The following is a 16,438-nucleotide window of genomic DNA, read 5'->3' as shown; positions in this document are numbered from 1 at the left end:
TGAGCCACCCAGGCACCCCGAATGTATTATTTTTAACATATTCCTCTATCCCCTTCATTTTGTGTCAACTGGTACCAGGAGTAGGAGTGCTTGATTTGATTCACGTTCAATTTTTTTATTTTTACTATGTTTAGATGAGGGGGCAAAATACGTGTGTTGGCACATGAGTTTAGTCATCCTAATGATGAGATGGACCATTGTGTTGACATCTCATAGCCTGAATATCCATTTGTAATTTTTCCATTGTATTCTTTTTTCACCTAATGCTTTCATTAATCATTGGTGGTCATTGCCTCAGTCCTTTTTTTTTTTTTTTTTTTTTTTTCATTTTGGGTTGTGAAATAGTGATTTTTCTAACTATTTAACTTTCTGCATTTATTAGATGGAATTCTATTAAGATTATTCCCTTATTTAGTTTTGGCCAGAAATGCAGGATAAATGCTTAATTCTTTCCCTTCTGCCACTTTTTAGGTGACTGAATTTTTTTTTTTTTAATTTTTTTTTTTTTAATAGTTACTCTTTTGATGCTCATGTTGTCTTACTTGTGGCCAATGGAAGCTTCTCCAAGCTGTCTGCTGTCACAGCATCTTTGTTAGCACCCAGCCTTGTTTTATATTTTTCTGATCCTGGACCTGCAATTCTCCATTTCTCCGAGAAGCTTCTTTTTAGTGGGAAGTGGTATTTAGAGATGATAATATGGGTACTTACTTTTAAAAAGATGTTGGTTATTTCCAGTTATTTGGTTCTTCAGAATACTGATTGCTTTTTTCAATTCAACAGGCATGCCCAAAGAAAAATACGAGCCTCCTGACCCTAGGAGGATGTACACAATTATGTCCTCTGAAGAAGCAGCAAATGGAAAGAAATCACATTGGGCAGAGCTTGAAATAAGTGGTAAGACATGCACGCATAAATTTAATGGTGTGGAAATCAAGATGGTAGAAATTAAGCTTTCTAATGCCAGTGCACTAAAGAGGCAGTGTTGTATTTTACCAGTGCTAATTATCTTAGAAGTGGGAAGGTTCAGTGGAAAGAATATGGTTTTGGTCAAAGTTCAAAACCCATTCATTGCTTATTTCAGTGTCAGTGTCCTTTTATAAAAATGGGAATGACAAGGATGAAATAAAAATGACACATGTGAACTGCCTAGTGCATAAAGGTTTGTTCTGATACTTAATTCTCTGATAAAGTAGGATTGAGCTTTTGTATTATCAAATTACAGATTTCCAGTGGGATGGGAAATGCCTGGTCTAGAATAGGTTATGTGATAGATTTGTTTCTCCTTATTTTCTTCATTTGCTTTTCAGTCTGAGTCTCTAAGGATAGCCTTATTCAGAAACACAAAATCTTTAAAGAATTCAAAGCAGATCTCAAAGTTCCCTTCTACCTTAATGCAGTTTAGACCTAGTCAAAGAAATAGGAGAGCCCCTAGAACCAGAGCCGCAGAGATATCCCCATCATCCCTGCGGGGGGGCCTGCAGCCTCTTTTTTAATACTTCAAAGGTGGTGAAGGGATACACCTGGTTAATACCAGGTGCCTTATTCTTAAGGCAACCAGTGCTAAAGAGGTTTTGTGTTAATATTGGCCTAATATACCTCCTCATACTTTTCTTCCATTCTGTCTTGAGTTTTGCAAGGTTTCTCCTCTTTTTCCTGACTGTCCTTAATTTTTTTTTTTTTTTTTTAATTTAACGCAGCAAACATACTGAACACATGCTATGTGTATAACATCTTGCCAGGTGTTGTACTAGGTATATGGAAGATACATAGGATGGAAAAAAACACAGTCCCTGCATTCTGAAGCTTATGGTATATTAGGGAGTGAGAAGAACGGAGTGCACCAATATAAGTAACTAATAGACAAAATATAATTGCCAAGACTAGGCAGGAAAATATTTACAGGAAGCAAAAAGAAAGTAATGATAGTAGTATTCTTTCCTTGTCAGCTCAAAATCTCTATGAACCTATTCAGTAAACCTAAACACTCTCCCTGGGTACCCACGCGAGTCTCTCTTGGTTTCCCTCTCTCTTTAGAGTGCTGGTGGTAAGTAAGGGGTGTTCAGTTTCATAGAGTAGGTGTGGTAGAGAGTAAAATTGCTCCGTCTTCTGTCAGATATGGCTTTCTGGATCAGGTAAGCCCAAAGGGAAACATGCTGTCTGATTTACCAGTTACCTTTAAAGCTCAGGCAGTCACCCTTTCTTGCTTTTCCCTTTTAATTTCCTCATGATAGGTATTTAACTGTATTTTTCTCTTTTTTTCAGCCTGTGTTAGTGGTTTTTGAATTATAAGTCCTTTGGATGTAGGGAAGTTTCCATTTTCTTACAATACCAGGATAAGCTAAAAAGTACTCACTTTGGTCAGTGAGATTATATCTCTGAGGTTAAGAGGATTCTCCTCTGCTCTTTCCTCCTACTACCTCACTCTTCCCCCCCTTTACCTTATGTTGAGAACTACTTGACAATTTTGAATCATTGTTTTCTGCTTACTCTGAGCTTTGGTAAGAAATCTGTATACAAGATAGGAAGGAAGAAAGGATTCCTGTGAAATAACTTTCTTAACAAATAGTTGTATCTTTACCAAGTAACACGGAGGATAAACTGTTGGTTGAAATTGGTCTGTGGAACAGGACCTTGTAATAAAGCCGCTATCAGAAAGGTCACTTTTTGTCTTAGCAGTCTTGAATACATAAGCTCCTACATGTAGAAATTGTCAAGGCCTGAATTCAGTTCATGCAAAGACAGTTCATGTATATGCTTTAGCACCAGTTCCTTAAGATTCTTTGATGCAGAGTTCTAGGGACCTGAGGTCAGTGAATCCTGGACCCACAGTTATCTCATATGCTCCTCTGGTTCCAGCGGGATGGGTGGTGAGTTCCTTTTGCCATTTGGTATTAACCAGATAAGCCAAATAGCTATTCATCATTTACTTCTTAAAGAAAACCTTTTTTATTGTAAAATGAAACACAGATAAAGAAAACCACACAGACAAATCTGTTAATGAATTATTATAAGGTCAATAGCCTTGTAACCACTATCCAGGTCAAGAATTAGAACTTTTTCACCTACCCCAGAGCCCCTTCCTTTGCCACAGCCAATTATAACCACCTCTGTGCTCTCAAAAGTAACCATTACTTTCTTTTAATCACTTCCTTTGTTTCCTTATAGTTTTAATAGTAAATTATGTATATCTAAGCAAAATAGTGATACTCTAATTCTGTCATCTTTTTTCATTAAGTGAGCTACATCTACAAAGACATGCTTTCCCACACTTACTGATTAATTAGAAAAGAAAGCTTGTTTCCTTTTATTTACCAGTTTTCAGTATAAACTATCATTCTTTGATGGTGACTAATTAGGTTTTTAAAATTTTTTTTTTTTAACGTTTATTTATTTTTGAGACAGAGAGAGACAGAGCATGAACGGGGGAGGGGCAGAGAGAGAGGGAGACACAGAATCAGAAACAGGCTCCAGGCTCTGAGCCATCAGCCCAGAGCCTGACGCGGGGCTCGAACTCACGGACCGCGAGATCGTGACCTGAGCCGAAGTCGGACGCTTAACCGACTGAGCCACCCAGGCGCCCCTAATTAGGTTTTTTTAAAGTGTCATTATTAACTACTATATCTAAACATTTTAGTTTCAAACATATGTTGTGGATTGTGATTATTACTTTTATTTTGATGCTTAAATTGCCCTGTTGTTGGCCAGTGGGAGAGCTTCTTAAAGGATTTATGAGTTTTTGATACAACCCTGTCTTTGGTAGTTTCCTTGCTATCTGATATAATAAGATTTTCTTGACTCATCTTGTGTATTTACTGCCTCAAACCTGGAATTTATAATTTTTTCCAAGAAATCTTTTGTTTTTTTTAAGTTAGAAATGATATTTCAAGACCAAAATATCTGTTGCTACAGATGCTTGTTGCTATTGGGTTGGTCACTGTTTCTAGGTCTTTTCACTGGACAGAGCTGTGAAATAAGACTATATGCATCATAGCTTTTCATCATATATGTATAGTCATACACGTTTATGATTGAAAGATATATACTTATATGATATATACATACTTATAAAATTTTTTAAAAATATATTTGTATATTTACAGTTAAAATATAAAAATATATTGAGACTTTTGATTCAGAATCAGAATAACAGGGATTTTAGTTAACCTTTTCTGTAATTACATGTGTATCTCCTTTAATACTGGGTGTCCTAGTTCTCAGGGACATGGGATGATGGAATTTGAATATCCCGTAATTACTTATTTGGTTTATCCCATATTACATTGCAGTCTCAGAATAACAGTACTAAAAATACTACTACTAATATGAGTACCAAAAGCGGGTAAAACTGCTTGGAATATTATTCCCGTTTCCCTCCTCACTCCCATTAAGTAGTTGTTTTCTGTCTATACTGTTAGATAGAGTATGTAGTCATTATATACTATCAGCCTTCCCATTTAACCTGCATAATTCCCCATTTAGACTTTGTTTTGTAGGTAAGTATATATTCAGTGCCTCCCACCAGTTTGTTTATTCCTAATCATTTCGGTTTTCTGGAAGCTTGTTCTCTAGATGTTTCCTTTTAGAAAGGGCTCATGGGAGCAGTATTTTCTGTATTTCTTGCATGTTGATAACAGTTTGTGTCCTTTATATTTGAAAGTCAGTTTGGCTGAATATAAAATTGGTGGCTCACATTTTTTCTTTAAATATTTTATGTATGTTACTTCAGTTTTGCTATGGCCTTGATGCCAGTATAATTTTCTTTCTTTTATTAGTTAGTTGCTCTTTTTGCCTAGATACCCAAAGGATTTTTTTTTTTTTTTTACCTGTAATTTTACTGGAATATATCTTGGTGTTGGTTGTTCTATCTTGATATTCTCAAGTACAGTATATAAAGAAAAAAAATTTCAAACTATACATTATTTTTAAAGAAAACCATTTCAGTATAGTTTGGATAATATTTTTTTATTCCAATTCCTTTGTGTTTTTTCAGAGATTTATTCTCTGAATTTGCATATTGGTCTCTTGAATCATTTTTAAAACTTAAAAAAATTAAGGTATAATTTACAGTAAAATAAAAATACCGTAAAATTCACTTTACTGTTGTACAGCTTTTAAAATAAATACACAGTTGTATAACCACGACCACAGTTACAATATGAGCTTTATCACCCCCAGAAAACTTCCCCATGCACCTTTTTTAAGCAGACCTCCTGACTTCCAGCCCCTGGCAGCCACTGATCTAGATTTTTGTTTTTTTAATGACTTTAATTTTTAGAGCTGTTTTAGGTTCACAGCACATTTGACAAAGTATAGTGCACGACTCCCTCCACCTCCTGACTATCAACATCCTCTACCAGAATTATGCATTTATTACAGTTGATGAACTTGCAGTGACATGTGATCACCAAAAAGTCCATACTTTACATTAGGGTTCACTCTTGGTGTTGTACATTTTACGGGTCTAGACAAATATATAATGGAGTGTATCCACCATTATGAGTCATAGAGAATATTTTTACTGCTCTAAAAGACTTTGGTGCACTGCCAATTCATCCTCCTTTCCCTCTCCTTGAACCCTGGCAACCTGTGATCTTTTTACTGCCTCCATAGTTTTGCCTTTTCCAGAATGTCACATAGTTGGAATCATGTAGTATGTATGTAGCCTTAAAGATTGGCTTCTTTCACTTAATAATATGCATTTAAGTTCCTCCATGTCTTTTCATGGCTTGATAGTTCATTTCTTTTTAGTGCTAAATAATATTCCATTGTCTGGGTTTACTACAGTTTATTTATCTGTTCATCTACGGAAGGACATCTTTGTTGTTCCAAGTTTTGGCAGTTACGAATAAAGCTGCTATAAACATCCATGTGCAGGTTTTTGTGTGGATGTAAGTTTTCAACTCCTTTGGGTAAATGCCAGGGAGTACAATTGCTGGATCATATGGTAAGAATATGTTTAGTTTTGTAAGAAACTGCTAAACTCTTCCAAAATGTCTATATCATTTTGCATTCCCACTAGCAATGAATGAGACTTCCTATTGCTCCACATCCTTTCCAGCATTTGATGTTGTCAGTGTTCTGTATGTTGACCATTCTAAATGGTATGTGTGGTGGTATCTCATTGTTACTATTTTTAATTTTCATTTCCCTGATGACATATGATTAAGAGCATAACTTTTCTTATGCTTATATGCTAAAAAAATCTTTTAATGTTTATTTTTGAGAGAGAGAGTGAGCACTAGTCGGAGAGAGGCAGAGAGAGAGGGAGACAGAGGATCCGAAGTGGGGTCTCCACTCTCAGAACAGAGCCCAATGTGGGGCTTGAATTAATGAACCATGAGATCATGACCTGAGGCAAAGTTGGATGTTTAACTTAACTGAGCCACCTAGGTGCCCTCTTTTGCCCAGTTTTAAATTGGGTTGTTTCCTTATTGTTGAGTTTTAAGAGTTCTTTGTGTATTTGATTGACAGTCCTTTACCAAATAGGTCTTTGCAAATGCCTTCTCCCGGTCTATGACCTGTTTTTTCATTCTCTTGACAGTGGCTTTCACAGAACAGAAGTTATTAATTCTAATGAAGTCCAGCTTATTATTTCTTTCATGGATTGTGCTTTTGGTGTTATAGCTAAAAAGTCATTGCAAACCCAAATCACAATAGATTTTCTTCTGTGCTATCTTCTAGGATTTTTATGGTTTTGTGTTTTACATTTAAGTCTGTGATCCATTTTGAATTCATTTTTATAAAGAGTGTGAGGTATCTACTTTTTTTTTTTTTGCTTGTGGATATCCAGTTACTCCTGCGCATCTGTTGGAAAAACTTTTCTCCATTGTATTGCCTTTGTTCTTTTGTCAAAGATCAATTGACTGTATGAATGTATTGGGGTTCTGTTGTTCTGTCTATTCTTTTGCCAGTACCACACTGTCTTGATGATTGTAGCTTTAGAGTAAGTCTTGAAGGCAGCTAGCATCAATCCTCCAGCTTCTTCTCCTTCAATTTTGTGTTGATTATTTTGTGATCTTTTGCCTCTGCATATAAGGCTTTAAAATTAGTTTGTCAACATCTGCAAAATAACTTGCTGTACTTTCAGTTGAGATTGCATTGAATCTATAGGTCAAGTTGAGAAGAGCTGACATCTTGATAATATTTAATCTTCCTATTGCTGAACATGGAATATCTACCATTTATTTAATTCTTTGATTTCTTTCATCACAGTTTTAGTTTTCCTCATACAGGTCATGTGTATATTTTATTAGATCTGTATATAAGTACAGTAAAACCTTTGTGAGTAACTTGTTCTGTGAGTGTTCTGCAAGATGAACAAACATTTCTAATAAATTTTAACTTGATAAATGAGCAGTGGCTTGCAATATGAGTCCTTCGTGATGCCGAATCTCACATGATCACAGCTGAGCCAAGGGTTCTTGAAATTCACTGATATACGAATGCTTTGGATTATAAGCATGTTTCTGGAACAAATTATGCTCACAAATCAAGATTTTACTGTATTTCATTTTTGGGGTGCTAATGGTATTGCTGTTTTTAATGTCAAATTCCAATTGTTCATTGCTGGTGTATAACAAAACAATTGATTCTGAACCCTTAGTTCTTCATTTATTTGTGATTTTTAAAAATTTCCTCTTTTTGTAAAAGCATACTCTTTTTGTGGTTATTCATCATTAAGTTCTTGGTAGTTTAGTTTTCCTTTACTGAGTTTTTCTAATTCTTATTTATGTTTTTTTTATCATTTCTTAATGTCAAATTTTTAGCTCCGTTTGAAATTATAAGTAGTTTTTTGAGCATGTTTGTGGTATGCTTTCCTTGTCCATAGGGAGTTTAGTTATTCTGGTAACTTTTAAAAAAACTTAATAGCTTCTATGAGATTTGACCATATAACTTTTCTGTTCATTTTTATTTAAACTTCATTTTTCTGAACTTTTAGAAGGTGTAATTCAGGATTGTTTTTCTAACTTTAGAGCTTCCTCTTCTGGTTTTTGCAGAGTGAAACTTTCTGATTCTGTTCCCTGCTCTCATTTTTAGAGAGTGTCCGTGTCCCCCCTGCCCCCCCCCCAGTGGGGGGCCTTGGCTGGCCAGTTTTTGGAATTCCTGGGGTCCAGACTGCTTTTTTGACTTATTGTGGACACTTTGCTCTCATAATTGAGTTGCACTAAACTCCTCCCAGTTGTGATGATGTTCTCAGATGTGCTTCCAGTGCTTCCAGTGGATACTAGCTGGTTTCTCTCTTTTCAGTTCTTTTAGTTGGGCTTAAATCTGTTGTCATGTGATTTATTTTCCATTTTCATAATCTTTTTTTGTTGCCTTTTTCATGTTGAATTAACTCAGTATTTTTTGTAAAATTGCATTTTATCTCCTTGTTGACTAGTAAGCTATAATTCTTTGTTTAATAATGTCTAATTCTTTAGGGTTAATAATATAAAGTATATCAAGTTATATTCTGTTACTTCATATTTAGTATGAGAGTTTTAACAGTCTGCTTGTTTCTTTTCTCCTGGTGTTTGTGCTGTTGCTGTCATATATTTTCCTTATATGTGTTATAAATCTCACAATATATTGTTATTTTTGCTTTAAACACTGAAGTATTAGGAAAAGTTGTTTTTATTTATCCATGTACTTACTATTTCCAGTGTTCTTGATTCTTTGTGTATAGGCAAGTTTTTTCTGTTCTCATTTTCTGTCTGATTGAAGGACTTCCCCTTAGTATTTCCTGTGGTGGAGGTATGCTTGCTGGTTTGTTCAGGTTTCATGTTTGAAAAGTCTTTTTATTTTGCCTTCTTTTTTGTAAGATAATTTTTCTGGGTATAGAATTCTGGGTTAACAGTTTTCATCTTGAAGTACTTTAAAGATCCTGTTCCATCTTTGTGCTTGCATTGTTTTTGATGAGCAGTCTGCTGTTGTTCTTACCCTTGCCTCTTTTATGTATGTCCCTTTTCTGTGGCTGCTTTAAGATTTTTTCTTTATTACTGGTTTTAAGCAATGTGATTATGATGTACTTTGGTGTCTTTTTTTTTCTTGTGCTTAGGTTTTGTTGAACCTCTTGGATCTGTAGGTTAATAGTTTTCAGAAAATTTGAAAGAGTTTAGGCTACTCTTTAAGTAATTTTTTATATTCTCCCCTCCACTCCCCACCTTTTTTGGAATATAGTTACAGTAAAACCTTGGTTTGTGAGTATAATTCGTTCCAGAAACATTCATGTAATCCAAAGAAAGCACTTGTCTATCAAAGCAAATTTCCACATAAGAAATAATGGAAACTCAGATGATTTGTTCCACAACCAAAAATATGCATATAAAAATGACTACAATACTGTAATATAATACAAAATAATAAAGAAAATACAAAATTATAAAGAAAAATAAACAAATTAACCTGCACTTACCTTTGAAAACCTTCATGACTGATGTGAGGTAGATGAGAGAGGAGGGTTATTGTGTAGGACGACTTCCAGTATCCCTAACGGAATCACTGTTATTTATTGGCTCAATGGAATCTTTTTCTTTTGGTGCAGCTTTAACAAGGAACCTATCCAATGACACTTGGCTTTTGTCATTGAGGATTTCTCAGAAATGGAATATTGTATTATCGTGAAACAGATTCATCACTTGCACTGCCACAGCCTTATTCAGGTGGTGCTTTTTTACAAAATTTTGGACTGTTTCCCACATTTTACACATCTCCCTAATCTCATTTGAAGTGAGGGATTCCTCCGCCTTTTCTCCTCCTTCTCTACAGATGAGATGCACATGTAGACTTCTTACAAAATCTTTCAATTTCGGCCACCCTCATACCTCATTCATGCTTCTGGATGATTTTCTTTTTTTTGTTTTAAATGTTTATTTCTGAGACAGAGACAGAGCATGAGTGGGGGAGGGGCAGAGAGAGAGGGAGACACAGAATCAGAAGCAGGCTCCAGGCTCTGAGCTTTCAGCACAGAACCTGATGTGGGGCTCAAACTCACAAACCGTGAGATCATGACCTGAGCTGAAGTTGGTCGCTCAACTGGCTGAGCCACCCAAGGCGTCCCTCCATGATTTTCTTCTTAACTTCCACTGTAATCATCTCCTTACAGCCTTTCTTTTCAACCTTTTTCTGCATGGGAGCCATTGTATGTGCTCTCATGGATGTTTACTACAGTATAGTATTAATAAACTCTTGTTATATACTGTAGTTAATGTACCTGGCAGTAAGACAGAGGAAAGGGTCCCTGCAGGCAGCCTGACCTAGAATGAAGCAAAGAATTCCTAAGCTTACTCTTTTGTGGAAAAGGACTGTCCATGGGTGCTTTGAAGTGACAAAAAATACACTAGTGCCCTTCCAACATTCTAAAAGAAATCACTGATTTCTGCAAGCACCACAGCCATGGGAGAGGATCACCCACAATCCTGCAATGAGAGAGAGAAAGAAGAATCATTGGCTCAGTTGTGATCATGTGACGTTCAGTGTCATATACTACTCTTATTGCAAGACATGGCTCGTTTTTCAAGTTAAAATGTGCTAGAAATGTTTACTCATCGGTGCACCTGGGTGGCTCAGTCAGTTAAGCATCTGACTTCGGCTAGGTCATGAACTTGTGGTTCATGAGTTTGGGTGCCATGTCAGGCTCTGTGCTGATAGCTCAGATCCTGGAGCCTGCTTTGGATTCTGTGTCTCCCTCTTTCTCTCTGCCCCTCTCCCACTCATGCTCTGTCTCTCTTCTCTCTCAAAAAATGAATAAACATTTAAAAAAAATTTTTTTTAAAAGAAATGTTTACTTGTGGAACACTAAGAGAAAAAGTTACTCAGAATCCAAGGTTTTACTGTACTTGTATCTTGAAGTTGCCTTATAGCTCACTAATCCTGTTTATGAATTTGTTCCTTTTTTTCTTTTAGACAGTTTTTATTGCTGTCTTTAATTTCATTAATCTTTACAATATCTAATTTGCTGTTAATCTCATCCAGTAATAGTGTATTTTTCATAACTAGAAGTTAAAAGTGTGTTGTTTTTTTTTTAATCTTCCATGCCTTTACTTAACATTTTGCCTCTACCTTTTTGAGGGTATGTAATACAGTTAAAATAACTTTTAATGTCCTTATTTGCTAATTCTATCTTTTTAGATAGATTGGATTGGTTATTGGATACCAATATTGGATACCAGTATTGGATACCAATCCAATAGATTGGATTGGTTATGATTCCTTTTCACTTTCCCTCTACCCATTGCTCTTTTTGTTTCTCTCCTTTTGCATGTCTGGTAGTTTTGTATTAGTCACATTGCATTGTGAATTTTACTTTTTTGGGTGCTTGATGGTTTTGTACTCCTATAAATACTCCTGAGCTTTGTTCTGGGATGCAGTTGAATTATTTGGAAACAGTTTGATTTTTCTCAAGGTCTGCTTTAAGTACTACCTTTCTAAATTCTCTGAATTACGAAATTTTCCATCTGATGGGAACACAAACTATTCCTGGTCCTGTGTGATCTATCTAAGGTTTGTTTCCTCTGCCCTTTTCTGTTTGTCCTCCCCCATCTCTGGTCTCAGATTCTGTTCATATGCATTTGCCGATCATTACTCAGCTGAAGACTCAGGAGGATCTTCAGATCTTTAGAGCTTTCTATCTGTGTAGCTCTCTCTGGCACTTTGCCCTGTGAACTGTAGCCACCTTGATGTCCCTGGACTGACAGCTTCATCTCAATTCACATAGACCACCAGACTCCACTTCGGTTCCATCTCCCCACACCACTCTAAGGAAGCCATCCAGGCACAACTGTCACAAAGGCTCACCTTGTCTATGTCCCATCTGTCAATGATTATTGTCCCATGCTACTTGATGTCTAATGTCTGAAACTCAATTTTTCATATATTTGTTTGGTTTTTAGTTGTTTTATGTAGGAGGGTAAATCTAGTATGTGTCACTCTTTCTTGCCTAAAATGCAAGTCCATCATAGGTTTTTTTTTTTTTTTCAATGTTTGTTTATTTTTGAGACAGTGCAAGTGGGAGAGGGGCAGAGGAGGACAGAGGCTCCAAAGTGGGCTCTGTGCTGACAGCAGGGAGTCTGATGTAGGGCTCAGACCTATGAACTGCAAGGTTATGACCTGAGCTGAAGTTGATTGCTCAACCAGCCAAGCCCCCCGGTGCCCCCATCATAGTTTTTTTTTAAGATTGTGTCTGATAACTCCAATATCCAAATCTCCTGGGAGTTCTGTTTTGTTGTTTTTCTTTTTCTTTTGGTTTTCAATACTTTGGTAATTTTCTTTCTTCTTTCTCTCTCTCTCTCTCTCTCTCTCTCTCTCTCTCTTTCTTTCTTTCAGAAAGAGGGAGAGAGTGTGCCTATGCACATGAGCGGGGGAGGGGCAGAGAGAGAATCTTAAGGAGGCTCCACGTGAATCCTGCTGCAGAGCTTGATCTCATAGCTGTGAGATCATGACCTGAGCCAAAATGAAGAGTCAGACACTTACTTGAGCCACCCAGTCACCCCATTTTGGTGATTTTCATTGAGTTCTGGAAATTGTATGAAATGGTAGAATAATTTGATAGTCTGGATGGTGTTCTTTTTCCTTACGGGTGGATTTACTTTTGTCCTTGGGCAGGTAGTCACGGTAGGAACGGCTGACCATAATCTAATCAAGGATTTATCTCCTTTTGTGTGGTGTTCATTGGGTTGGCTTATTGCAGGTCATACTTACTACATTTATAGATCTTCTTTTTTTTTTTTTAAGTTTATTTATTTATTTTTGAGAGAAAGTATGAGCATGAGCAGGGGAGGGGCAGAAAGAGATAGCAGGAGAGAGAGAGTCCCAAGCAGGCTCTGCGCTGTCAGCATGGGAGCCCTATGCGGGGCTTGAACTCACAAATTGTGAGATCATGACCTGAGCTTAACCACCTGAGCCATCCAGGCACCCCCCCCCCCCCATTTATAGATCCTAACTAGAATCTTGATGATTTAGCAGGGTCTTCTGTGATGGTTCCCGAATTCCTGTGTTGTTTCCCCAGCGGTGGAAGAGGGATTAAAGCTTTGCTTAGCACCTCAGCCTCTCTGCTTTTGCCTCATCTACTTGCCTTAGCTGCTTGTGATTCTGCATATTTTGCCAAAGGTAATGTGGGACCTGTCCTACCTGGTACTTCTCTTCTGAGCTCTTTGTCTCTTATCTCTTTGCTGCCTTGGTAGTTCTCTGGTGCTTTCAAATTCATTTTTGTGTTTTGTACCCAGTTTTCATCTAGTTTTTCTTTCCTTCAGTAGGGTGGTTGGTCAACAGCAAATTATTTTGTTGTTACAGGAAGCTGAAATTCAGATATATACACATTTTTAAATTCTACGTAAAGAATCTGCAGATAACAAACAACTTTCATGTTCCTCTTGTTCTTCCATTGTGTTGTGGCAGCACTGTGACTGCCTGCTTTTGAGGTACATCTGTAGCCCAGAACAGGTACTTGTTCCAGGCCCTTGAGGCAGCAGTGCAGGTAGGGAGAGAGATACTGACCAGAGTCACACTAAGGAACCTTCCAGGATATAGGAACTTAGGTCTGGACTCCTTGGGAGTCTTTTTTTTTTTTTAAACTTTCAAGACTGCATGTGTCTCTAGGAGGTAGGCCTGGTCTGGCCTTTTTACTTCGCATACTTGGGGAAGCCTGTGACTCAGGACTTCCACTTCTAAGAATCTGTCCAAACTCCTGGTTGGGGAGATCTCTCCAGTACTAGACATCATGCTCTGGCGACTAAGTGTATGCTGACTCACCACTGCTACCATCTGCCCCGGGCCTTTCCTCCTCATTCTTCAAGCCCACAATACAGCTGGCATATTGGGTGTTGTTTCTTGATAGATTTCTAGCCAAGGATATATGTGGTTCAGAAGTATTGTTGCTATAGTTCTGGTGATCTGGATTTTCTTCTGAATCTTTGGCTCTTTTGAAAATATCACTGGGAACTTACATGTATTCAGTTGCACCTTTAAGGATATCAGCTTTGCTATGCTTCCTACTCTGGGGAAGAAATAGCACAAGTGCCTTCAGTTTGGCAAAACCAAAGTTCAGATTTTTTTATCCGCTCATACTCTTTGGTGTTGGCCACGTGCTCCTGCTCCAGCACCAGTTGGAGGTAACCACTTGAACTGGCAGATGGTGGCCAGCTAGGGCAGCGGCTCAGACTGCTCCCACAGCATGTCCTCCAGCACCTTTGCCTGCTGAGCGAGAGTGGGTGCAGGGGCCATGGAGGGTGGGGGGTCCTCCTTGGTAGTTTTTAAATGATCTATAAATCAGGTGCCTTTAGCTGTAGGGTCACACATTAGCCTTTTCTAGTTTGTGACACTTTCTGACATTTTGAAGGCTTCAGTTGAGTTTGAGTCTAGTTTGAGTAAGCTTTCTTCATGTTTTTCCATGGAGAGTGGTAGACCATGTCGCTCAAATTCTGGATCAGGTTCTTCTGATTTTCTTTTTTTTTTATTTTTTAAAATTAACATCCAAGTTAGCGTATAGTGCAACAGTGATTTCCGGAGCAGATTCCTTAATGCCCCATACCCATTTAGCCCACATCCCCCCTCCCACAACCCCTCTAGTAACCGTCTGTTCTCCATATTTAAGAGTCTTTTATGTTTTCTCCCCCTCCCTGTTTTTATATTACTTTTGCTTCCCTTCCCTTGTGTTCATCTGTTTTGTATCTTAAATTCCTCATATGAGTGAAGTCCTATGATATTTGTCTTTCTCTGACTAATTTCACTTAGCATAGTACCCTCTAGTTCCATCCACGTAGTTGCAAATGGCAAGATTTCATTCTTTTTGATTGCCGAGTAATACTCCATAGTGTGTGTGTGTGTGTGTGTGTGTGTGTGTGTGTGTGTGTGTGTGTGTACATACATACACACACACACACACACACATACATGCATCTTCTTTATCCATTCATACATCGATGAACATTTAGGCTCTTTCCATACTTTGGCTATTGTTGATAGTGCTGCTAGAAACATTGGGGTGCATATGTCCCTTTGAAACAGCACACCTGTATCCCTTGGATAAATACCTAGTAGTGCAATTGCTGGATTGTAGGGTAGTTCTATTTTTAATTTTTTGAGGAACCTTCATATTGTTTTCCAGAGTGGCTGCACCAGTTTGCATTCCCACCAGCAGTACAAAAGAGATCCTCTTTCTCCACATCCTCGCCAACATCTCTTGTTGCCTGAGTTGTTAATGTGAGCCATTCTGACAGGGGTGAGGTGGGATCTCATTGTGGTTTTGATTTGTATTTCCCTAATGATGAGTGATGTTGAACATTTTCATGTGTCAGTTGGCCATCTGGATGTCTTCTTTGGAGAAGTGTCTGTTCATGTCTTTTGCCAATTTCTTCACTGGATTATTTGTTTTTTGGGTGTTGAGTGCGCTAAGTTCTTTATAGATTTTGGATACTAACCCTTTATCTGATATGTCATTTGCAAATATCTTCTCCCATTCTGTCGGTTGCCTTTTCATTTTGCTGATTATTTCCTTTGCTGTGCAGAAGCCTTTTATTTTGATGTGGTCCCAGTAGTTCATTTTTGCTTCTGTTTCCCTTGCCTCCAGAGACGTGTTGAGTAAGAAATTGCTGCAGCAAAGATCAAAGAGATTTTTGCCTGCTTTCTCCTCGAGGATTTTGATGGCTTCCTGTCTCACATTGAGGTCTTTCATCCATTTTGAGTTTATTTTTGTGTATGGGGAAGAAAGTGGTCCAGGTTCATTTTTCTCCATGTCACTGGCCAGCTTTTCCACCACCACTTACTGAAGAGACTGTCTATTCCATTGGATATTCTTTCCTGCTTTGTCAAAGATTAGTTGGCCATATGTTTGTGAGTCTATTTTTGGGTTCTGTATTCTGTTCCATTGGTCTGAGTGCCTGTTTTTGTGCCAGTATGATTTTTTTTTTTTTAATGTTTATATTTGAGAGAGAGAGAGAGAGAAAGCATGCATGAGTGAGGGTGGGGGGCAGAGAGAGAGGGAACAGAGGATCCAAAGCAGGCTGCACTGACAGCAGAGAGAGCTCGGCATGGGGCTCGAACTCATGAACTGTTAGATCATGACCTGAGCTGAAGTTGGAGCTTTATTGACAAAGCCACCTAGGTGTCCCAAGTTCTTCTGAATTTTTTAAAGATAGTATTACATTTAGCTCTTTTCGGTAATTGTGGTAAGTGTAACTCCAGAGTCAAGTAGGTTTCAGAATGTTAACAGCTTGTGCAGCTGTCCACCCTCTCGGTGACCCTGATGTCTACTCTAGGGAAGTCTAGACTGGGGACAGGTAAACAAGAGAGGAGGGAAACTCAAGTGGAGGCAGGACATGCACAATACTAGTTTTGAGGCCATCACTAACTTACTGGAAATCACTTACATGTTATTCATTTACTCTGAGACTTCTGATGTGGAAGGTGATGAAACATAAGGTTTCAGGAATCTTACAGGCTATAGAAGACTCCCACAAGAAGA

The 16,438-nt window shown here is 37.8% G+C and overlaps 1 protein-coding gene and 1 pseudogene across 2 annotated transcripts in view; one reads left to right on the top strand and one right to left on the bottom strand.

Moving 5' to 3' along the window:
• CNOT6 (CCR4-NOT transcription complex subunit 6) overlaps nucleotides 1–16,438 on the top strand; it is a 76,838-nt gene that overhangs the window by 21,853 nt on the left and 38,547 nt on the right. For both annotated transcript variants that reach the window (XM_049648357.1, XM_049648356.1), the window contains exon 2: nucleotides 781–894. In XM_049648357.1, coding sequence (XP_049504314.1) covers nucleotides 783–894 — 112 coding nt within the window. In that variant the 5' untranslated portion in view covers nucleotides 781–782. The remainder of the gene's footprint in view (nucleotides 1–780; nucleotides 895–16,438) is intronic.
• On the bottom strand, nucleotides 13,095–14,577 carry LOC125934810 (factor in the germline alpha-like; annotated as a pseudogene).

This window comes from Panthera uncia, assembly GCF_023721935.1.
Source record: "Panthera uncia isolate 11264 chromosome A1 unlocalized genomic scaffold, Puncia_PCG_1.0 HiC_scaffold_17, whole genome shotgun sequence".
In the NCBI taxonomy this organism is placed as follows: domain Eukaryota; kingdom Metazoa; phylum Chordata; class Mammalia; order Carnivora; family Felidae; genus Panthera; species Panthera uncia.
Note: the sequence above shows the minus strand (reverse complement) of the source record. Positions and strands in the feature narration are given on the sequence as shown.